A 25,104-nucleotide genomic window follows, 5' to 3' on the forward strand; every position below is an offset into this window, starting at 1 on the left:
ACCACTTTGCCGGCAACTTAGATAGTCGGTTGTATGAAGTTTTCGATCATGCCTTCTATATTCCTGATCAGTGGATAACTTTATTATCAATCCTTGTTACGTGAAAATAATTTAAGTACTATATGGGGCTGCTCATCATCATAGAATAAATGTCTTATTTATTTGCAGGCCTGCTACTTCAAGTCTATTTACCATGAGTGACAGAAAACATTTTATTCTTCCCAATGACCAGCCAGTGGTGGAATTGGAATGCAGTTCAGCTTTCACTGATCTTAATAATAATGAGAAACTCTATGCTCATCATTTGAGTGAAGCATCATGGATTGGAGGGTTAATTGTTTTGATACAAGTGAGTAGCTTAGTTTAAAGCTGATAGTAGGCCTACATTTTTGATTAGAAGAACTCATTTTCTACAACTGTACATAGTAGCCTACGTTAATCATGGGAAACACAAAAGAACAGAACATACCAGCATACCATTTGAAACTTCTTACATGAAATGATTAAATTCCCTCCGTTAGCATTGATTCAGGCATCAACCTGCTGTCGCATTGAACCCCAGATGTGCTTATGTGTCCCTGAAGCATTGATAATAATACAATTTATTGCAGCTAATGGCCATATGTTACAATAAATATAGAATAAATAACTAGTCGCATAATTCTTTCAAAGACTTCCTCTTCGGGCACTTGTTGAGTTGGTATCGATCACACGTATTATCGCAGAATTTACGGTAGGTGTATGAAACTTGGTTGTGCGGCAGACTTTATGATGAAAACCATGTACCGCAAATCTAGTAATAAGATGATGTAACTCGTAGCTGGAAACTGACCATTCTCTGCTGATCATAGCGTCAGTAGAGTAAAAGTCACTCTAAATCTCTGCTTTCTTCCAATAATGCTCTTACAGTAGTTCCTGTCAAGGTGTCATAGATGGTAGTAGTAATAATAATAATAATAATAATAATCGTATGGCCTCAGCTACCGTGTGCAGACATTTCGATTTGACGCCATCTGGCTGTCTGCTCGTCAATTTCGACGTTCCGTTTTACTCTAGGCCCGCTAGATGGCAGACAGAGTAAACCGGATCTCTCTTGGGCGTCTCTGGCTCAGATTTAATGAATTTTGTTGGGTAAACACCGAATGTGTCACCAGAGATCTGAATCTCAGGTCTTCCAAGAACATGGGTTCTCGACATAATTTATAGACCAGTCTGGAAGTTGTCCACTTAGAATAAAGCGCCCGTTTAAGAAAAGTAGCCTTAAGCTTCTCAATATTTTTCAAATTTGATTTATTGAGATGTTCCCATATTAAATGAAGTCCATATGTGATTATTGGTTTTACTAGTGCAGTTCTCAGAGATAATTTTTGAAGGTGGTGAATATCATGAATAGCAAGAATTGCTGCCGACAACCTCTCCTTAACATGGATAGTGAAAGTTGTTCCGTGAGTTTGATACATTATGCCTAGATATTTAAATTTGTTTACTGTTTCCAGCTCTTCACCCTCGTACATATTGGTCTCAGACTCACTGCATCTCCCATCTCGTTTGAATGTCATTATTACTATTTTCTTTTTGTTTATATTCAGTTCGTTGATTCGAAGGCTTCCTGAAGTGCATCTCTAGAAGCTGAATCGAGGACCATATCAGCATAGATATATCCATATCTACAGGAATTAATCGGACAATTGGGGTATTACAAGGGGGATCTCTTGAGTCCTATATTATTCAGCATTGTGACCCATGATGTGATGCAAGCAATTAAGACGAATGGAGTATTGATAATGTATCAATGCTAATGGAGGGCATTTTGAACATTTCATGTAAGAAAGAGTTTCATGTGTATGCTGGTATATTCTGTTCATGTGTGTCTTTTTTGATTAATGTACTGTGTAGAGTTGTAGAAAATGGGTTATAGAAATAAAGCATTTTCAGACCCATGTCCATATAACATATCTTCTTCGTATGAGGAATGTGTCCTGAAAGTTTGGCCGTACCTCATTGTTACACCTTGTATAAGAAAACATAGGTCCAATAATAGGCCTACTGCCTTGCAGAACCTTATTATTAATATATATAGTCAGATAGTCATTCAGTTGTCGGATTGCACAGCATGAACCAATTGGAGGCCGCACACTTACATATAAATACAGCTGCTTCCCAAACAACTTTTGCAGTCGCCAGCGGAATACAGGAGAGCATATCGACACGACGCCACAGAAGATGACTTACCGCAGCAGTAGTCGAAATGTCTGGAAGAAGCGATAGGAGTGGACCACGGCATAATAGCCTGGAACATTTTTATTATATTGACACTGGCTGTGAAAGCCTTCATACTTTAATGACTTCTTCTTAATCATTACAGGATCTGGTAATGTTTTACCTGCTCTAATTTTCTGAGTTGTTTTCTAGAAATTTAGCCAGCCATTCAGTCACATTTTTGTCTAGTGTAGGAAGTCAAATGGACTGTATCACTATTAACCTATCCAAGGCCTTTGATCATGCGATCATGGGAGACTGCTGATGAAAATGGTGTCTCTTGGACTTGACAAAACAGTGATTGAATGGGTGGCTAAATATCTTCTTTGCAATATTCTGTACTGTGCAATGACTCACGAAACTGTTGATCAGGTAGGTAGTAGATACATCATCCCACTAATCAAATAACACTGAGAATGTAAGTTCCTTTTGCTAATCTTTCCAATATAGCATTGTTTATTGTGGCAATGAGCTCATTCTTTATGACCACATTATGTCTGCCCAGGGTATGGAAGGTCTGCAGTTTGGTAACTTTCTGCCCAAAATGAGTCTTTTACTGTTATATTCGATTTTACATTTCCTACCATACGTGGCACTCATACGATGATAAGTTCACTCAGCTGACAGCTTTCCACTTTCAAAACTTGATTGACAGTCATCTGACCATAGTACGCATCCATACCGAGTGCGCGGGCGCGGCTGATCTGAGCTGTAGTCTGAAACTTCTGAGTACCATCTCCCTCCTCTCATTCTACGAGATGACGAGCAGTCAATAGACCTTGTCATCCATTTTATGAGGGATGGTTGTATGTTTTATCATGTTTTAAACTCATTTTGTATTTGTTTTTATTTTATTGTTACTTGCTTTCTTATTTTATTCTGTTTTAACTTGGTCTGCCTTTATGTATTTTAACATGTTTTTTAAACTTTTAATTTGAATGAAATATGTGACTTCTTTTCAAAAAGGAAGAGCCTTATTCTGTTTTAATATATTTTAATCTATTTTTAAATAATTTTATAAGAAAATAAGGCATTGCAAATTAGAACCACTAATTATTTTAAATTCATAATCATTTACTTCATCATCATCTTTCTAAGTTGTAGTCAGTGGGTAAATTTTAATTATTATTACATTTCGTTTCATCTCGTACCATTAGGGGCTGATAATGTTAGGCCACTATAAACAACAACAATCATCATCATCATCAATCAATCAATCACAGCATATTGATTCTGTTTTGATAGCTTTGGAATTGCAACATTTGCTCTCGGCCCATACAGCCTAACTTTACTGAACATTCCAACTGCCAACTTCTGCTGGAGAATGATAGTGTATAGTTGCCTTTCTCTGCCCTATGACAACTCCTTGATGCGCAGTTAGTGGAGCAAGCAATGTGGCTCTGGCAGGTTTAATTTGATCTGACCTCGTACATACTGATTAGAAAGAAGATATTGTAAAGAGGATATTGTTATTCTGCTTTTCAGTTTTCATAAAATTCAGAAGGAAAAAAAACCACCCTGATGGAAAGAAGAAATCATTATTCCGCTTTACAAACAAGGTGGCCAAAAGAGTTACTCGAACTACAGGAATAATAGTAATACTGTAATTTCATTTGATTACACAGTCCAGCATGATTTTTGCAGCAGAGTATATGATAAGTGATTTTTAACTAAATAAGGTCTCCTAATGTCAGAAATGTCATTGCTTCTTTTGTAACACATCTAGTTTTTGTATTAATTTCCATTTACTGTCTGAAAATGTACCATTGAGTCTCAGTGTTGCTTTATGATAACAGAGAATTCGCTGTTGTTAGTGTGGCCGAGGTTTGCTGTGTTACTGTTGCGTGGATTTATCAATTCAAACATCCTTCACCGAATTTGTCTCCTCCATTGAATTCGTCTGATAACAGAGTATATTCTTAGCTCGTGGTAGCAACAATGCGGTGAAGTCTGTGACAGTCAATTACGTCTTGAGTATGGCAAAAGTCTGACCTTAAAAAAAAAAAAAAAAATTACTTTGGTGTGTTGCAAAAATGGCAAGTGTGTCAGGAATTAGAAGATGATGCGTGGATAAGCCAGACTCATTCTGTTACCTTTGTGGGTATTGTATTATAAAGGACAGAGTAGTCCAATAACTGCATCGGTGAAATGTTTATATTATGCATATTTTAAGGTAAAATTAGAAGACTTGGACAAGTTGTGAGCCTCCCACGTAATTTGTAAAACTTGCCTTGAAAACCTACGACAGTGGAGCGTTGGGAAACATAAAGCCCTTCCATTTGGGATGGGGATAGTTAGGCACAAGCCCCAGGACCATAGCAGTGACTATTATTTTTGCCTGCGTAAAGTAGCAGGGTTCAATAAGAGAAACAAGGACAGTATTGTGTACCCGAATTTAAAGTCAGCGAAGAGCCCCGTTCCTCATGGACCAGAAACTCCAATACCTTCACCTCCTACCAGTATACCTGACTGTGACTCTGAGGGTTCCTCAAATTCCGATGACGAGCAAGTTGATATGGATTTTTCACTAGTCGGAGTTGAGTGACCTGATACGAGACCTTGATCTCACAAAGGAAGCAAGTGAACTGTAGGGTCATGATAGAAAGAAAACAATCTTCTTGCGCCTGGAACTACCTTTTCTTGTTATAGACATAGAGATTAGGAGTTCAGAAAGTATTTCAAGAAGGAAAATGATCTGACCTACTGCTGTGACATTCAGGATTGATAGAACAGGTAGAGAGGGATTACAATCCTGAAGAATGGAGATTGATTGTGGATTCATATAACAGGAACTTAAGGGGTGTACTGCTTCATAACGGAAATGTTCTAGCTTCGATTTCTGTAGCACATTCCATTTCACTAAAAGAAAATTATATCACATTGCAAACTGTTTTCGATAAAAGTGAATATCATGAGCACCGGTGGGATGTATAGTGACTTGAAGGTGTGTGGTATTCTATTAGGACAACAAGCAGACTTCACAAAATTCTCTTGTTTATGTAAATGAGACAGCAGAGCTAGGGACAAACACTGGTCTACACCTTCCTGGCCCAAGAGGCAAGTTTTGACACCTGGTGTAAAAAAAAATGTTACAAATGCTTCCTTAGTTGACCCACAAAAAATTATTTTGCCACCACTACACATCAAACTGGGAATCATGAAGCAGTTTGTTAAGGCCTTAGACAAAAGTAGCCCCTGTTTCAAGTACATCGCAAGCAATTTTCCACATTCATCTGATGCAAAGGTCAAGGAAGGCATTTTTAATGGACCACAAATTAGAAAGCTCCTAAAAGACAGAAACAATGAATCCTGTGGAACTTGCTGCGTGGATTTTGATAAGGGATGTCGTGATGAAGTTCCTAGGAAATGTAAAGGAGAATTTTATTACAGGATTATGGAATGCAATATCAGAATGGTATTTGAAATGTAAGGCAAATCTGTCAAACTTATTATGAATGAATGAATGAATTTATTGAACTGAACATAACAGGCTTTCGCCCAGTTACAATGTTCCAATAAAATAAACACTCACAGACTGTTTATAGCTAGATACTAACTACTTACTACTTATCTACTTTGTAGCATCCTGCACATGGGCGGATCGCCAGCTCCACATGCAGCACACCACCTAACTAAACTAACTACTTTACTACATGAATATATACTAAATCTATCCTAAATCTGTTTGGCCGCGACATCACCCCTGGTGAGGAACTGCTACCACCCTTCCCTGGGATGTCACGACCAGACATGTCTCATGAGGCTCGGAAACCGATACCTCATAGACCCTTTAAGCTGTCAATGTTATTTCCTCACCACTCCTTCCTGTAACAACCCACATGTGTGCGGATTGCCTAGCTCTACATGTAGGCTGTCACATTTATATTTCACTGCCGAGACGGATTCCATAACTCGGCTCATCTTTCACTGTCTCATTGACAACTTACTTCCTCTAACCTAACACTATTCACTACTTTACATGTGCAGACGTACCGAATCAACACTTTAGCTTGAGATAGGTCAGGCCTATCCCCGCCTCTTCCAACTCCACTGTACGTCATCAGCCAAAAGCAAATAAACTAACAAAACCAAACTAAAATAAAACCAAAATAAAATAAAATAAAACTGGCAGACAAACAACCAACAATCTCATTAGAAGGTAGCCAAAACAAACTAACTAACAAAACCAAAGAAAATAAAACAGGCAGACAAACAACAATACCTAAGGAACAAGGGAACAAAACTGAACAGATATGAAAAATGAAAATAATACTAAACTTATAATTATTGTCGCCCTTAGTTATTAGTGAGTTAAACTCTATAATGTTCCATATCTGTGAATCAAAGTTGTTTTATGTACATACATGATTACAAAACTTCGTTATTATTAACCCATACAGAGATGATACTTCAGAGATAACTACTCTCCGTATGTTTTCTTCTACTGACTATAATCAATTTTAAACTTCTTATTCAGTGTACGGGTAACTGGTCGATTTGGAGTCTCCCTCTTCCAACTTCGGTCGTCCGAAGTAGGAGAGCCGAGACTTGGTTCATCCTGAAATACTAGCATGCATTCCTGTATGTGTAGCTTAAGTGTCCCATAATATCCTTTTAACCATGTGTACTCGTGCTAATTACGCTGTTTCATCATTTTTTTTTCAGCAGCATGTGCCTCTTCCCTCATGCACTAATTTCATTTTTTCTCCCACAAGCTTTTTATAATTGTGAATAATTTTAATAGTTTCCCTGGCCTTCTCCATTCCCTGTTTATTAATTTGACAAGAGTATAGTACTCAGATTCTCTTTCCATTTTATTTATCTCTTCCGTTTCCAAGTATTTAACCCATAATGCTCTTGTACTTTCACACTGTCTCAAGAAATGTGCATTTCCTAACTCCTTTTCACACAATAAACATGTATTTGCGACTTCTGTAAATGCCTTATTTTTATAAACTCCCATCAACCACCATATCATTCCCCTGTATTCCCTTTTGGTTAATTTATCATGTATTATTTTCATACCTGGGTATATATTCATGAATTCCTCCAGAGTTCTTGTATTATTACCCTCAGCTCTTAGCCTTTGTATTTCTATATCTGCTACCCTCTGTGCCACTCTCCCACAGACTTTTCTTTCTTCTAAATCGTTGTCCCAATAGTTCCCCATCCCAATTCCTTCTAATATTTTCTTTAAGTTGCCCGCCCAGTACCCATCCTCATACCTCATTTGGTGTCGGTAAGCTATATCTAGAATTTCTCCCCCTCCTCCCCTTTTTAACCTAAACCAATATTTTATTAATCTCTTAATTATATCCACTTTTATATTAATGTCAGTACACATTAATCTTGCTCCATTATTCGCTGTACATATTGGTAAGCCTGTAATTATTTTAATAAATCTACTAGTGACTGAATCGAGCATTACTATTTCCTTTTCTGTGCCCCATACTTCTGAACCGTATATCATTTTAGATTTAATCACAGCGTTGTATACATTTCTTTGTACCCTAAAATCAATATTAGGCATCCTGTTATCTAATATTCTTATACTAGCTAGGGCTGCTGTACCAATCAGTTTTGCTCTCTTGACGTGTTCAGACCAATTTCCATTTCCTGATATGATAATTCCTAAATATTCTAACTTATTAACTACTTCCAGATTTACTCCTTCAAGATACCATTTTTCCTTTTTTGCTAATTTGTTCCAGTTTTTGCACACCATTACTCTAGTTTTCTGTGCGTTAATTTTCATATTCCACTCTTTACAGTACTTCTCGATACCATCAATACTTTTTTGCATTGCAACTGGCGTTAGTGTGAACAGGAGTATGTCGTCAGCAAAGACAAGACCAGGAATATCCTGATTTTCTAAACATGGCAGTGCTAATCTCTCCTCAACTTCAAATTCTAGTATATCGTTAATGAACATTAAAAATAAAATCGGTGACAATTTACATCCCTGTTTCAAACCCATTTTAGAAATAATATCTCCTACCACTACTCCTTCTTTGACTCTCACAGTACACTTTACTTCAGCATATATCTTTTCTATAGCCCTTATCATTTTACATGACACTCCTACTTGTCTCAATCTAGTAACGACTGCCCCCCTGTTCACAGTATCGAATGCTTTTTCTAAATCTATTGATGTAATATACAGCTTTCCACGTTTTTTCTTTACATATTTGTCAATAAGAGTTCTCACAATAAAAACATTATCTGGTGTTGTTCTCCCTCTTCTGAAGCCACTTTGAAATTTCGAGAGGATTGAATGTCTCTCTGCCCAGTTCCTTAGTCTATTTGCTAGTATACCCGTATGTACTTTCCCCAATGTGTCTAATAAGGTAATTCCCCTATAGTTTCCTGGATTTAATCTATCCCCTTTATTTTTGTATATAGGGCATATAATCCCCTCTTTCCAAACTTTTGGAAATATCCCTTTCTCGAATATTTTATTGAATATCTTTGTCAAAATTTCCAACATGCCACTTCGTTCTCCCACCTCTTTCCAAAATTCATATGTGATACCTGAAATTGCTCCTGATTTTCCCTTTTTGGCTCGTTGTAACAGATTCCTTATTTCATGAGTCGAAATAGCCTCATCTAATTCAGGCAGAGTGACACTCAAACCCCTCGAAACAGTAATCCCCTCATGCTGAGCTCTCCATGTGTCTTCTTTATTCAATAATTTCTCGAAATACTGGACCCATGTACTGTAACTTATATTGGTCCCCCCAGAGCCCGACTTCTTCTTGGTTATTTGATTTATTTTATCCCATACTTTCCTACTGTCATTGTCCTTGCACTTTTTATTTATATCTGCAGCCAACTTTTGTTGCCATTCCAACTTCGTCTTTCTTAACAATTCTCTGTATTCTTTCCTTTTTTTACAAAATTTGTTTCTAGCTACTTGACCACCATCCACCCTGTATATCCTAAGTGCCTTCATAACTTGTGACTTTTTCTTTACACATTCTGTATTATACCATCCACCTCTTATCAGCGTTTTACTTAGATTTTGCCTCATACCTTTTCCTGCCATTCCTATTAAATTTTCTATCCTGGTTAGGGCTTCCTCCACTCTATTCTCTTCTATCAATTTTACAATACCTATTTTCCAAATCTCAAAATTTTCTCCATTGAAGTACTCTCTGAATTCATTTCCTAATTCTTCTCTCCAACGATACCTAGCTATTTTCCTCTCCTGTACGCTATCGTAAACGATCTCTTGCGCTCCTATCTCTTGAATAATTAATTTTATAGATACTGGCATATGATTTGCCTCTGCCCAATCCTTAATGCTTATCTCTTTGATAATTTGCAAACTATCCCTACAGCATACAACTAGGTCAATTGTACTGCCCCCATTTTCTACTATATAGGTTAGTTTTCCACTCTCATCTCCAAACCACCACCCATTCAATATATAAAGCTCCTCTACCGCGCATAACTCTAGTAGTTTTTCTCCATTTCTGTTACATTCTTTATCCTGGCTATTTCTATTAACTAGTAATACCCCGTCCTCAAGTCGATTATAAACTGGTTTCTTGTCCCCTATCCTCGCGTTAAGATCGCCCATAATAATAATGCTTGCCTGATCATACGTACTTCTCATTCGTCTAATTTCTGTCGCTAAATTCTCAAAAAATCATTCTGCGCAAATGGAGAGCTCAAAGGTGGATTATATATAAAAGCTATACATATTTCATTCCTCCAATTAACCCTATCTAATATTCTTATCCAGATTAATTCCTTAAACTCAGATTCTAACCGCTGTATTCTATCTTTTAAGTTGTTTTTGATAACCACTGAAATTCCGCCCGATATCCTTCCTCTATTGGATCTCCTTGATCCATATTGACTCCATACGATACACCCTTCTATCTTTAAGTCTTTCTTGTAATCAGCCCAAGTTTCTACAAGCCCAAGGATGTCCATTTCTTCCAGTAGCTCTTTAAAGTCTTCGTTACCTATTTTGCTCCATACTCCTTCAATGTTAACACATGATACCTTTAATTCTAGTTATTTTTTACCTCTATGTTCTAAACTCCCTTACTTCTAGTTATTCTAGATCTTTCCACTTCCATTATACTTCCCTCCGGAGAGCAAATAACGTCCTTCTCAGACAGTTCTTCTGTGAGTTTTAATCTACTACCTGAACCCATCCCCTTCTTTTGAAAAAAGTCTTTTAGGCTCACTGACCTACGCCTGGAAGTATCCTCAGCTCCTCCACGCGGCGCCGCTGTTGACATCCGGCTCGCCTCGTCGTTCCTCCCACTGTTATTTAACTCCGCTGGAAGATCTTTCCCAGCCAGAGTCTTGGTTCTGTCATCAGGTGTGGCGCTACTTCCTGGATTCGTGTCGACTCGACAGTCAGCTGTTTGTCCATCCTCCTCCACTAGGTGTTCGTCCCTCTGCCGTCTTCTGTTCCTCTGTAGAGTATGCAGATCGCTGTTGTCATCAGATTGTACGTTATCAGCCACTGTGCAGGCAGCTGACTGCCACATTCCTTCCTCTACAGGCCGTTGCACTTCCTGGTGTGATGAACTCAACTGTCTATCCATTTCTCGTAGCTGTGCAATTGACCAGATACGTGACCAGTTACTGTCACCTACTATAAGACGTTTGCCTCTTATGTATGCTTTTAGTCCATAGTTCCTAGCTTTTACTAGGTGAAATCGCAAGACTCTCTGTTCCATAATTGTCTCTTTATCCATATCTCTTCTTACCCAAATCCTTTTTCCTTTCAAGTTCTTCCCATTGAGGATAATTTTGTTCGCCTTCAAAGCAGAAATCAACTTAACCCTAATAGGTCTTTTCCCTTTGATTCTCCCCAGCCTATATATTTCATCAATATCTTCTTCTTTACAATTTATCTTGATATGGTTATTTATAATATCCAACACTTTATTCGTTAGATCATTCGAATCCTCCTTTTCCTTCTCTGGAATGCCGTATATGAAAATATTTTTCCTCTTTGCGTCCTGGATAGTCATTTTCAGTTGCCACTTTAATTTATCAGTTTCTCCTTCAATCTCCTTCATATTCGACTTCAATAATTCTATTTCCCTAGAGTTTTCCACCACCTTTTCTGTCATAATTCTTCTCTCTTCTTTTATGCAGTCTTTCATTTCTGTCATGTCATTTCTCAGCTCGCGAATTAACTCCCTCGTTTGCTCAAACTGGCAAGCATCTCTGACTATTTCCCTAATCTTATCTATGTCCTCCCAGCTCAATGAACCCGTTGGTCCAGGGTTCATTTCTATGCCTCCTATTATCAGAAGAATTGCCACCACTGCTGCTACCATCATAGTTCCCTCAAGTCCAGATTTTCTTAAATGCACCTTATCACTTGGCGTACACACACACTTCACTCGCCCGTGCCATCGACCTATGGCCGCGCGATATTGCTCTAAAGCAATATTCATACTTCTCACTCAGCACTCACTGCACAATACAACCTCTCGCTTCGCTAGCTCGATTACAACTGGTCAAACTTATTATATTCCTATCTTAACATGACTGTGAAGTATGGATTGTGGAGGAGTAGCAGTATCCGGACACCTGAAATGAAATTTGTCAGGAATGTGGATGATGTGATAAAAATTAAAATATGTATCTAAGAAAGTTGTCTTAAGCTAAAAGATTACAAGATAAGATTTCATCTGATGGATTAAAATGGTATGGGCTTATGGCTGATGGCAGAATTTGGATAAAAATGTGTGTCTTGCATCTAGAAGATGGAAGACATAGAGGAATACTAAGACTAAGACTTGGTACAAAAAAAGGAAAGGGTTACATCAGTCAATGAGGACATAATTGGAACAACATAGGAAAAAATCAGTGGTTAATGGTGGATTGAACTTATTTACTGAAAAATCAGGCAATGCTTGATTTTGTGTGTTTTCCTTCTTTGGATCAATTTACAACACTGTTATTTTCATTTAAGCATATAAAGAATGAGTTTCATGAACTTGCTATCTTTAGTCAATAGTATTAAATTCATTAATTATTATTAGGGGTAAAATTACTTGATTAAAATTGTGCTAGGGTGATGATAGAAAACCTCCAGTTTTGGCAGAATTATTTCAGTATTAAATATTGTAGCTGGAACTTCCTCCTAATCCACTTAAACTGCCAGCCATAGATTCTGCGAGGGAGGTGCTAGTAAAGGTGGGGAAATTCAATGTAGCCTATAAAAGTTCATGAACATGCTGTAAAACTTTAAAAAATCTAATCCATATAAAAACAAATTAATTCTAGAACTAAAACCGAGCCTTCTCGGTTGCTCTCCAAATTTCTTTTGCCACAGTGTCTGTGAATTCAGTGTTCTTTTTCCCTTTCTGCCTATGAACTCTGAGCATTCATAATCTACTTGGCTTCCTGTGTCTCATCGTAGATTGATTCCAAGCCATGATGTGCCGTAGTGTAGGTATAGGTACTGAATGTGCATTCAATAGTACATGTTGTCACTGGGAGAGTAAGGCCAATCTTGATAGCTTTAACTGCAGCTGAATAGAATGGTGTTGCTTGACAAATGAAATTGATATACTCAAGGGATTCATTTGGGGTTACTTCATATTTATAGACATCATATCCTGTGGCAACCATGGCCATAAACATTTGTAATCTTCAACCATAAACAAAGAATAATAGCCCTTATTACTCCATGAAACCATTCTATAGGCCTGCTTTTATTTCAGTTTTTAAAAATCAGAAATTACTTTTAAGTTAATTGAAGTAAAAAGAGCATATTTTAGGTAATGAAATGTCTTAAAAACAATGTCTGACTTCAGATTTTAAAAATTTCCCAGATCTCCCAGCCCCCCAACTCCACACCCATTCCACCTGTAACTGGACCCTCCTGGGAGTTGTTATGCCTGCACCCATCCTCCCAGCATCATTGTTTAGCAAGGAAGTAAAAACGATCAAAGCACCCTAATATTAAACATGAAACACCACTGAGATTCTGCTTGTTTCATTTTAACCTTCTCAGCCTGGCATGTGATAGAAGTGTGTAGCACTGTACCTTTGTATCTTCATTTGGCAGCACTGTCAAGCTAGCATTGGGTTGATGTACGCAGCAGTCATTTCATGAAAGTGGGTGTTTCCTATCTTCCCCATTTTATTTAAAGTTTTAATTTTTAAGAACCATGAATATATTTGACATCAGTGTTTTGCTTTTATTTTCACAGACATCTTCCGAGTCGCCACTTATTTTTATTTTGCTGCGGAAGGTATTTTCAGCACAACCCATTGCAGAACTGAAGAAGGCAGCCATAGAAGATGGGAAGCTGACAAATGATGACTTTCAGGTGACGGTCAAGTATTATGTATTCAGTTGTCGGTATTCCTTTGGTGTGTTGTATTCTACTGTATTTGTTAAATAAGTATAAGTAGTCTGCTTATAACCCAAATGACTTATTCCCTAGAAAATGAATTTTTTGACTTCATCAAAGTATTCTCCTCCTTGGTTGATTCACCACTTTCAAAAACTATGTCATCTATGAAAGTAGTCCTTGAAACCTATTTCCAGAATTGCAAATTTTATTTGATCTTTTCTACTGTTAACAACTCTTAGGGCCTGTACTACGACAGCCAGATATAAGTGCGGTATAAATTTATTTGGCAGTTTGGACATTTATCTGGAAGTTTGGTTGAAAACATGTACTACGACTTTCGTTTATGTGCGGCGTGGTCATTAGGTCATTAGGGCAACATCGTTTGCTGCTATGCACTTTTTCGTGGGTTCGAGTCCCAATAGTCAAACATTTTTTTTTACCTTCTAAATGATAGTCGGTAGGGTACTAGAGGTGATAGTACACATTTCCTAATCATTAAAATGCGCGTCAAAAGCATGGTTTCTATGCCAAATCTATCCACAACGCACATATGGAGTAAAGGTATACAACGTTGTTCATGGCGATTTGACCGTCGAATGAGGATGTTAAGGAGGTTATATTTCTTTTACTTCATAACAATTCGCTACAAAAGTATTTACGCTAAAGTGAGATAAATGCTTGCCAGTTACTATTCTCACATTACCGGGTGAGTTAGCCGTGCGATTAGGAGCGCGCAGCTGTGAGCTCGTATCCGGGAGATAGTGGGTTTGAATCCCACTGTCGGCAGCCCTGAAGAGGGTTTTCCGTGGTTTCCCATTTTCACACCAGGCAAATGCTGGGGATGTACCTTAATTAAGGCTACGGCCGCTTCCTTCCCATTCCTAGGCCTTTCCCGTCCCATCGTCGCCACAAGACCTATCTGTGTCGGTGCGACATAAAGCAAAAAATTTTAGTATTCTCGCATTGTATTGAAAAGAAAAAACTAACTAGTTATTCAATGAGCAAACAATAAATTGAATTAATAATAAAATTAATGATCCTACGCTGGATCAGTGGCATTAATCACGAATACAAACTTTAGTTTCGCCGTAACGCGTATCCTCGTAAATAGTACTAGACAAAAAAAAAATATATAACCTGAATCTTAACTTTTGCGTCCAGGTTACATTTTCAGTGTTTTTATTTTCTATAACAGTTTCAGTTTTGTTATACAGTTAATTTTAACATTTCTTTGTGTGTGTGTGTATATTTCAGTCCTAATTCTGTTTTTGACCTGAACTTCCTCATTATAGCTTAATAAGAGTCCGATATTGAATTCTAGTAATACAATTTCAAAAGGAATAGAGCTAAACATACGAAAACACCAGGGAAACACGTATACCACCGCACTAAATTTTGCTATATTTTCAGTAACCTTATTACCAACCCAATTAAAATGTTACTACATCTTCTGCATTACAATACCGTCGTTAAAATCCGTTGGTAGTCATCATCATCATCATCCTAAACCATCTCCAATTTTCCGGGTGTGGTATATGAGCCTCCTCCATCTTATCCTGTCCTTGTACCATTCTTCCTCCACCAACTTGTCCCAGTCATGATCTCTCAGCAGTACATCGCTCTTAACTAAATCTATCCATTTCCTTCGTGGCCTTCCCACAGGTCGTCTTCCTTCTACCTTTCTGTCAAATTCCTTCCTTGCAGTTCTGTTTACTGGCATCCTCTTCATGTGACCAAACCACTTCAGTCTTGATATCTGAATCTTATTGAGGAGAGAATCATCTATTCCTACTTCTTCTCTAATTTTCTCATTCCTAATCTTATCTTTCCTGGTTTTCTGGGTCATAGTGCGTAGGAATTTCATTTCAGCTGCCTGAAGTTTGGAATTATCTCTATTGGTCAGTGTTGTGGTTTCGAGACTGTATGTAAGAATTGGTGTATAATAGGACTTGTACAATGTCATTTTTGTTTTCATGGGTATTTGCTCATCCCACAGCAGGTGTCTTACCTGGTGGTAAAATTGTGTTGCCTTATTGATTCGATTGTTCACCTCATGTTTTGCTAGGTTGTCATTTGATATAACGCTACCCAAGTATTTGAAAACTGGAACGCTGTCCAGTTGAGCTTCATTTAACATGACTATTGGTTCTGCTCCTTCCCCATACACTTTCATCACCACCGTCTTGGTCTTGCTGATGTTTAAACCATATTTCTTAAATTCCTCATTCCAGCTTTGTATTCTGTCTCCCAATTCCTCTTCTGAGTCACTCCAGATCGCAACATCATCTGCAAATGTGAAGGCTTTGATATCTCCATGTTCTTTCCTTTTAATAGATTTCATTACTACATCCATTACAATAATAAATAGAAGTGGTGACAATGAGCTGCCCTACTGCACTCCTCTCTTTGTTTCAAACCAGTCCGACAAACCACATCCTACTTGAATACAGCTTCTGTTCCCACTATACAACATTTTCACTTTGTCTATGAGGCTGTCTCGCACTTGAAGTTCTTTCATGCATTGCCAAATTCTTTCCCTTGGTGCACTATTGTATGCTTTCTCAATGTCCAAAAATATTAGAAATAAAGGCTTGTTCTTCTCCCAGTATTTTTCCATTAGCATCCTAATTGCAAATATAAGGTCTGTAGTTGACCTTCCTGGTCTGAAACCATACTGCTCTTCTTCCAGAATTGGTTCAACAATATCTCTGATTCTGGTCTCTATTATTTTTTCCAATATTTTCAGGACATGAGACAGTAGTGAGATAACACGGTAATTAGTACATTTTCGTCGGCTTCCTTTCTTGAACAGAGGTACAATGATGCCCATCTTCCAGTCCTCAGGAATAGTATTTTCCTCCCATATCTTGTTGAGCAGTCTTTAGAGCCATTGGATTCCTAGAATTCCCGCTGCTTTCAGCATATCTGCACTTAGTTCATCTATGCCCACTGCCTTTCCTTTCTTCATGCTCTTGAGCGCATTTTCAACCTCAAGCCATGTAATTGGTGGTTCAGTTGTGGTTCCTCGACTTGGCTCTCCTCTATCCGTTATGTTTTCTGTATCTCCATTCAGCAGCTTTTCGAAATAGATCTTGAGTTCTTGTTTAATTTCTCCCTCTTCTTGTGCCAGAGTTCCATCATCACGTTTTATTGCTTTTATGGTCTCTTGATCCCTTCGCTTGTTTTTCACTACTCTGTATAGCAATTTCATATTTCCTCTACTGTCCTCTTCCAGTTTGTCTGCAAACTCATTCCATTTCTTCTCTTTATCTTCCCTTACAATGTTCTTTACAGCAAGTTTCTTGTTCCTGTATACTCCTTCTTGAAGTCTTTGTATTTCTTGTTCTTTTCGTTCTTGTCCCTGTTTTTGTTTTTCCTTGTCCAGTGCCTTCTTTATTTGGTTTCTTTCTTTCACTGCTGTTTTCATTCTATCATTCCACCATGGTGTCTCCTTTTTTATTTTGATAGAACTTGTAACTCCACATAGGTTTTTGACTTCTCCCACAAAGGTGTCTTTGAAGGCCTTCCATTCTTCATTAACGCTGGTTACTTCACACTTCGGCAAAGTCTGTTGAATCCTTAGTTTGTATTCTTCCTTTATTTGGACTTCTTGCAACTTCCAAGTTTTAACCCTTGGTTTTTTCGTAATAAGTTTCTGCGTTTCATTTGCCTTATGTTTGAAGTCTACTACCAACAATCTGTGGTCACTGTCCATGCTTTCACTAGGTATGACCTTTACATCTGTGATGTACCTGCCACCATCTTTATTTGTGATTACGTAGTCAATCAATGTTCTATACTGGCCCTCCCAACTGTACCTTGTTATTCTGTGACTGTCTCTTTTTTTGAAGAATGTATTTTTGATTATAAGATCATTTCTTCTGCACAGATCTAATAGTTGTTCTCCTTCTGGGTTCCTTTGTCCAAATCCTTGTGGACCAATGATGTTCTCGTACCCAAGTCTGTCTACCCCAACTTGCGCATTTAGATCTCCAATAATAATAACATTTTCCTCATTAACTGTATCTTCCAGGTCTTGCCGAAATTTCTCTTTGTCTTCCTCACTGCAGCCTGTCTGTGGGGCATACACTTGTATGATGGTGTACTTAGTGTTCTCCAGTTTCATGAACATTTTAATGATTCTATCACTTTTGCAGATAACTTCAGCTGTAGCATCAGTCCTTTCGTTAATTAAGAATCCAACACCATTTTTCGCTACCTTCTCCTGTCCACTTCAGTATAATTTATAACCTCCACGAAGTTTTCTTACTTCCAATTCCTTTCCATTTGGTCTCACTTAATCCCAATATTGATATTTTTCTTCTATCCATCATGTTTAGGAGTTCTTATAACTTTCCAGTTAATGATAGAATGTTCATAGTTCCAATTCGGTATCTGGGTCTCTTTTTTATTTGGGGTTTCCTTTCAGAACATTGTATATCATCAACCTTACGGTCATCATACTTTACAATTTTCTGAGAGGACGTGTCAGTCCGGTCTATAATATTCTTTCCGAGGCTCTTTTTCTTATTGAAAGCAACTGTACTCACTACTCTCCTGCTGACTTGCTAGGCCTAACACATAAGAGGATTTTCTTTCAGGGTTTACTCCCTTAGCCTTTGAGGATGCCTTCCTCGTCCGTTGGTAGTACGCAAGAAAATATTTAACTTCTAGTTTGCAAAACTGCAGCCTACGTATCTGGCTGTTTACCTGACAGTCGTAGTACAGGCCCTTAGTCCCTTCAGTTGAGATTTTAACTTCATAAATAAAAATAAGGCTGCAGAGGTGAGGAGCAATGGCCATCTTACTTCCTTTGCAAAAGTCACAAACCATTAATGATATGCATACTGGTTTATTGTATTGAAGTTTCTGCAGAATTCAGCCCTTTTCTTCTTCACATTTTTTCTGTAATGTTGTGGTGTGAAACACATGTATAACCATATCAGAACCACAATTCAGACATTTTTTTTCATATTTTTCATTTTCAGTTATCTACAAGTAAAGGAATGAAATATATAAATACATAAGAATCTGCAGCCCAATGATAATATCTATGCAATGTATGGTGGTAGTGACTTAATTTCACACCCTGTAGATGAGAGTAGGATACTTGAGTCCAAAGTAGTCATATTGAGACCTGTTTAATATTCAAGCTGAGTTTGCCTTGGACAGAAATACTGAATGGATGAATCCAAAGAAGTCAATAGTAAAATAATTGTTAATACAGTTTACTAGAAGCAGTATGACTGAGAATTACAACACAGTCATTGTGGTGTCTGTAAGAGTTCTGTACGATGTAACATGTCGACTTGCAAACATCCCCACACTACGTAGGTTATTTCTTGAATATTGTAGAACTGTTATTTGTTTGACAAATACCATAAATGCAATGCCTCTGCCTTCTGTATCTGTTGTTCTGCATGAACAGTGGCTAGTATATTATTTAAAATTTCAGGCATTTCTGGTGTATGCGTCTGGGATTTTTACCAATATGGGAAATTATAAAGGTTTTGGAGACAGCAAAATCATCCCAAATCTCTCAGAGGATAAGTTTGAGAAGGTACTGAAATTAAGTGAAGTCTATAGACGAGAACCCAAACTACTACAGGAGCTGTGGTCGAGGTGTAAGGAGAGCATTTTCTCTCTATCTGAGAGAGAGAAGACTCTGAGTTTCCCTGACAAGGTAATGTTAAGATCCTGATGCATTTTAATGTAGTATGCAGTATCAACTATATGTAAGTTACCTTCGTAACATATCCAAAGCTCTTTTAGGGCCGGTTGCATAAACCATTTGATCTTGGATCAGAGACGAAATTGATCTCAGTTTCACGCTAAACTTGGATTTTTTGTTGTATAAACATTCATCTGAGATCAATTCGTGCTGAACTAGGATTAACTTTGACTGGAGAAATTTCTCCGATTAAACTCTTTGATCTCAGTTTAATGAGTTTTTTCTATTCGAGATACAAGAACAGCTGATTGTGAACATACTATTACATTTGTTGTTACGATAAATCATAAGAAAATACACAAAAGATTAAGCTAATGCATTGTCAGCCTATAGTTGTTGTCCGTATATAAGCTATATTACGCTTCGTATAACGCAGTGAAACATAATTCTACAACATGACCTCTATGAATTGTTTATGTTCGTGTCTTACAGATGTCTCATTACTGGGATATGGAGAATTATTCAGCTAAGTTGTTACTTGTCCATCTCAAATAACATTCTGGACCGTTCAAGATAGAATAGCGCCAATGTCCTCTGAGATAATGCTATTTCTTTCTTTCTTAATCTGTTTACCCTCCAGGGTTGGCTTTTCCCACCTCTACCACCTCAAGGGCAGTGCCCTGGTGTGTGAGACATTGGGTCAGGGGATACAACTGGGGAGAATGACCAGTAACTTGCCCAGCCGGCCTCACCTGCTATGCTGAACAAGGGCCTTGTGGGGGGATGGGGAGATTGGAAGGGATAGACAAGTAAGAGGGAAGGAAGCGGCCATGGCCTTAAGTTAGGTACCATCCTGGCATTTGCCTGGAGGAGAAGTGGGAAACCACGGAAAGCCTATTCGAGGATGGCTGAGGTGGGAATCGAACCCACCTCTACTCATTTGACCTCCCGAGGCTGAGTGGACCCCGTTCCAGCCCTCGTACCACTTTTCAAATTTCGTGGTAGTGCCGGGAATCGAACCCGGGCCTCCGGGGGTGGCAGCTAATCACACTAACCACTACACCACAGAGGCGGACGATAATGCTATTAACTTTGTTTTTTAAAACGGAACTATATTGTTTTCTACACCTAGCCTTAAATCTACAAACATTACGAGTTCAGCACTGTGATTATTCCAAAAATAAATCCAAGTACTTCTCGAGAAAATTTAATGTAGTGAAACATGCTTCATTTGCCAACTGGGGACTTCTCTGATCGATTCGTGCTACGTATGAAACATGTGCTAGCTATTGACATGCAGAGTTGCTTCACCTTTTCTCGACAGCTACATATTCGCTCTGCTGTGCTCATAAAAGCACCATGACCAAATTTATGATTTAAAACCTCTTTAAGTTAATATCGCCGTAACTAACAGGTACCGTAAAGGAAAAACGGACATGCCAGGAATTCTATGTGACAACATTTTAACCACACAAGACCGAACAAGCCCTACTGTAACTGGGAAATTACCCCTTCTTAACACTAGTAGATTCTTCAAAAAATGAATAAAAGAAAGAATGGCCACGAAGGACTTGGGCTTCTCAATCATAATACCATGGGGATCATAAAAAAGATAAAAAGGGTTGACTCAGGGAAGTGTGATATCCGTTTTCCATTCATCTGTGTTTGCTGCAAGAAAAACATACGAAGAAATTCCACTTCATGTTGCAAACGACGTGCATTTGTCGACAGTCAAGGCCAACTCACTTCAACCTGTATTATCCAAGGGGAAAAGCAATTTTGTATTTCATTTGTTGCAGTCATGGCCAGGTAAATCGCACCATTTAAGTATTATCCAAAGGGCAAAGCTATTTCGTATTTAATTTGTTTAAATATTTTCACCGCCTTGTCAATACTTATGCATGTATAATTTCAGTTCATTTTCGGAACTAAGTTCAAATTGATCTCCGGTCAGATGTCTTTATACTTATACATGTATAAGTATTGACAAGGCGGTGAAAATATTTTACAGAAATTTGAATATAAATCAATACGGACCAACATGGTGAAAATAATCAATTTTAATTTGTTTTGCGGTGTTGCAATGTCCACTTTACTGAACTCCGATTACATTTGAACTACACGTGTGTAAACCGAGTTCAGGTTTATACAACGCATTGAAGTCATAATTTCAGTTCATTTTCGGAACTAAGTTCAAATTGATCTCTGGTCAGATGTCTTTATACAACCGGGCCTTAATGTCTTTTATGTCTTTATGATAAGGCTTGTCTTAGTTTTAGTAAAGTAGAGGCTGTATTTGCTTGTTATTTTAATGTTATTGTTTTGTCGTTGTCTTTTAGGGTGTGACTACCTATTTCTCTCAGAATTGTAAACAGGAAGATGCAGAGCTCATCAATGGTTTTCTCAAAAAACATAACATGGAAGCTTATAACAGCCGAGCATTTAAGACTGTGGAGAATGGGACTACCATGTTTGAGGTATGAAGGTAACATTTTGTATTTGCTGTTAAGTTATAGGATAATATTGTTAGAAATACCAAGGATTTTTAAAATTAAGTCATATTGTAAAATGGAAGAAAGGGTGGTAGTTTAGCTACTACCCCCTGTGGGTGGGGGATGCAGACGAAGAATACACCCACGGTACCCTTGCCTGTCGTAAGAGGTGACTAAAAGGGTCATTTGGCCATCGGTCCCCTCTTTTATTCTTCTTTTTTTTTTTTTTTTTTTTTTTTTTTTTTTTTTTTTTTTTTTTTTTTTTTTTTGAGGGTTAGTTGTAGACCGATTAAAAAAATTCTTGATGTGCGTGCTGCTCAGAGATGGACCTCTTACATGTGCGATTACGCCTGAAAGCCTGCTTGTAACCATCCAGGAAGTGGCGGATGGGAGCGTCATGTGCCCGTGCAGTAGTGTCCGCGTGACAACACAGGTCCCCGCACAGCTGAATGCCAGAAGGACATATTATTATTCATTGTTTTTTATTTTTTTCTCTATATTTATTACTCTGTATACGCTATGGGGTAGTTGCTGTTGCAGGTAATTAGAGGAATGGAGTCCTAATGCTCATTGCCTCAGTCATTCCGTATTAGGCATCATCCAACATCAGACTCCGGGCAATACCGCCTACGACCAGGTGGGTATTGCCTTGGCTGCTTGGTTCGGCTACAGAGGCCCCTGATCAGAGTGGGTGGCATTCGGGGAGGATGATTTCGGCCATGGCTTCGAAACGTCTTCGACCTGCCCAAGGAAGTATTTAACTTTCGATTCCTTGAAGGGTTCAATCTCGTGGGAACGTGGGCAGCGTGAAGGAATGTGATCCAGCTTCCCTAGGTTTCTGGTTGTTACCAGAACTGATGGGCACGATTTTAAGCTGGTAAAATCGATCCTTTTTAGTAGACACATTGAAGGCATCTACAGCGAACTTGAGGATCGCAAGAAAATGTGCAACGGTAGTTTGGTTTGAAAACTTGTACAGCACTGCAAGCCGATCAGTTGCTTAAGTGCGACCACTTTGGCGAAATACTTGTCAGAGTGGAGGAGCACAAATCCTTAAATCTGGTTCGTGGAGTCATGTTGCTCCGCGACCTTATTTTGAACACTGACAATGAGTTGATGGAAGATATGAAGAACCGTGGTGTGACACACCTCCGGCTCTTTACGCGCAAAGTCAGCTGTGAAGACGTTGCCACTGGTGCCTTCATTGTCTCTTTCAAGTTGTCGGTGTTACCAGACAAAGTCAAGGTAACAACTTATCATTGCGATGTGAGGCCGTACATCCCGCCTCCTATGCGATGCTATCAGTGCCAGAGATTCAGACATATGGTATCTCATTGTTCGAATCAGTCTGTGTGTGGTACATGTGGAAGAGCATCTCACGGCGTGGAGGAGTACACAACTCCATACAGGTGCACTGACTGCTCTGGTCTCCATTTTCCTTGAGATCGGAACTGTCCAATATATCTGAGTGGGAAGAAGATCCAGGAGATCAAGAACTTTGATGGTCTTTCCTACCAGGAAGCGTGCCGTAAGTTTAATTCCACAAATATACCTGCCAATACACTAGACTACAGCGTGATGGCTCAGAGTCTCCCAGGTTTGTCATTCACGACATTGTTACCCATGAAGATCGCTGCCCCCAAGGTGGCTGTTGCTCCTGAGAGCAAAGTCGTAAAGATTAAAAGCTCGAAGTGAGGAATCACCCAACCTTCGACCATCAGGAAGTCTGTGCAGGCTGGCAGGCCTAAGCTGGCACAGTAGGGGGAAGGCTAAGTCTCGCCCCCATAAGAGGTCAGCGAAAGCTGGCGCAGGTGGCATTGTCGATCAGGGCTGGGAAATTATCTCCCAGCCCATCTAAACAAGAAAAGAAGGCAAAGAAGAGGAATGCCCGTATCAGACGCTCCCGCACTTCTCCTGCGTAGGGAAAATCATGCCTTCCACCTGTAGGGTATGAATTAGCGCCAGCCTAAACCTGAGTGCTCTCCTCGTATGAAGAAATCCCGCCCCCAAGGTACGTCGAAGTTCTGGGCATCATTCCCACCGTCTGTTGATGACGGGATAGACGTCGAGCTGTCATCTACACCTACGGATGTTGGTATTGATAGTGCTTAAGTTTAAAAGCATCTTGTCGCTCATAACCTAACACTTTCTCTTTTAGGCCGCACTATGGCACTGTTACAGTGGAATTGTAACGGTTATGTCAGGCATCTTGCTGAGCTGTGCCAGCTCTTTAGTGAGTTTGTGGCAAGTATACTCTGTATTCTGGAAACTAATCTCAGACCAGGTCATCATACGGTCTTGAGAAATTTCAAACTGTACTCGACAGAATGATATTATGCTCACCAGGCGTCCGGTGGCATTGGAATTTTTGTTCATTCTGATACCTGTAGTGAAGAGGTTCCTCTAAGAACCCCGCTGGAAGCAGTTGCAGTGCGGGTAAGTGATCTTATAGATCAGCTTCCACCTATATTCCTCTTATTGGGAGATTTTAATGCCCATCAACCTATATGGGGCTCTGAAATGCCTTGCCCCAGCGGAATGCAGTTGGAAATATTACTAAGAGAGCTGGATTTATGTATTTTGAATACTGGGGATGCTACCCAGTTCAGCGTACGTTACGGCACATACTCTTGCATAGACCTTAATGTATACAGCCAAGCGCTGGTTCCCTTGCTTTGGTTGAATGTACGCGCTGATCTCTGTGACAGTGACCATTTCCCTATTATACTTACTTTGTTGAAACAAAAATCTATCGAGGCTTCTCCTCAATGGATTCTTAAACGTGCTGATTGGCTAATGTTCACAGCACTAGCTACCTTTACTAACGCAACTGACCAGAGCGTAGACGGGGATATAACTTACATCACACAAGTTATTCTTACTGCTGTTGAGGAGTCCATTCCATCCTTTACAGGGAGTCCTCGCCGAAAACTCATTGCTTGGTGGTAAGAAGAAATTGCAGCAGCTATAAAAGAATGCTGTTGTGCTCATAAACACTATCGTAGGCAGCCTACTGTGGCCAACTGGTAACATTTAAAAAACTCTGCACTAAGGCATGAGTTCTTATTTGACAGAGTAAGAAAGCTTCATGGGAGAGATATGTGTCGTCTATGATGTCACGTACACAGTCATCTCAAGTGTGGACTAAACTTCAATGTATTTCGGGTATACAAGGAACATCTTTAGTACTGGGAATTTCCAGTGGAGGCAATATCGTCACAGACTCACCTTCTGTTGCTAGTCATGTACCAGTCATTTCGCGGATGTATCTGCTTCCGGGAATTACCATCGTGATTTCTTAGCTCTGAAGCGGGAAGCAGAACGTCATCAACTCAGT

The 25,104-nt window shown here is 38.9% G+C and overlaps 1 protein-coding gene across 3 annotated transcripts in view; it reads left to right on the plus strand.

Annotated features, from left to right (window-relative positions):
- The window catches only part of DppIII (dipeptidyl peptidase 3), a 200,010-nt gene that overhangs the window by 588 nt on the left and 174,318 nt on the right, over positions 1 to 25,104 (plus strand). For all 3 annotated transcript variants that reach the window (XM_068228838.1, XM_067152443.2, XM_068228837.1), the window contains exons 2-5: positions 169 to 349; positions 13,458 to 13,577; positions 19,060 to 19,287; positions 21,615 to 21,752. In XM_068228838.1, coding sequence (XP_068084939.1) covers positions 194 to 349; positions 13,458 to 13,577; positions 19,060 to 19,287; positions 21,615 to 21,752 — 642 coding nt within the window. In that variant the 5' untranslated portion in view covers positions 169 to 193. The remainder of the gene's footprint in view (positions 1 to 168; positions 350 to 13,457; positions 13,578 to 19,059; positions 19,288 to 21,614; positions 21,753 to 25,104) is intronic.

This window comes from Anabrus simplex, chromosome 8 (assembly GCF_040414725.1).
Source record: "Anabrus simplex isolate iqAnaSimp1 chromosome 8, ASM4041472v1, whole genome shotgun sequence".
In the NCBI taxonomy this organism is placed as follows: Eukaryota; Metazoa; Arthropoda; class Insecta; order Orthoptera; family Tettigoniidae; genus Anabrus; species Anabrus simplex.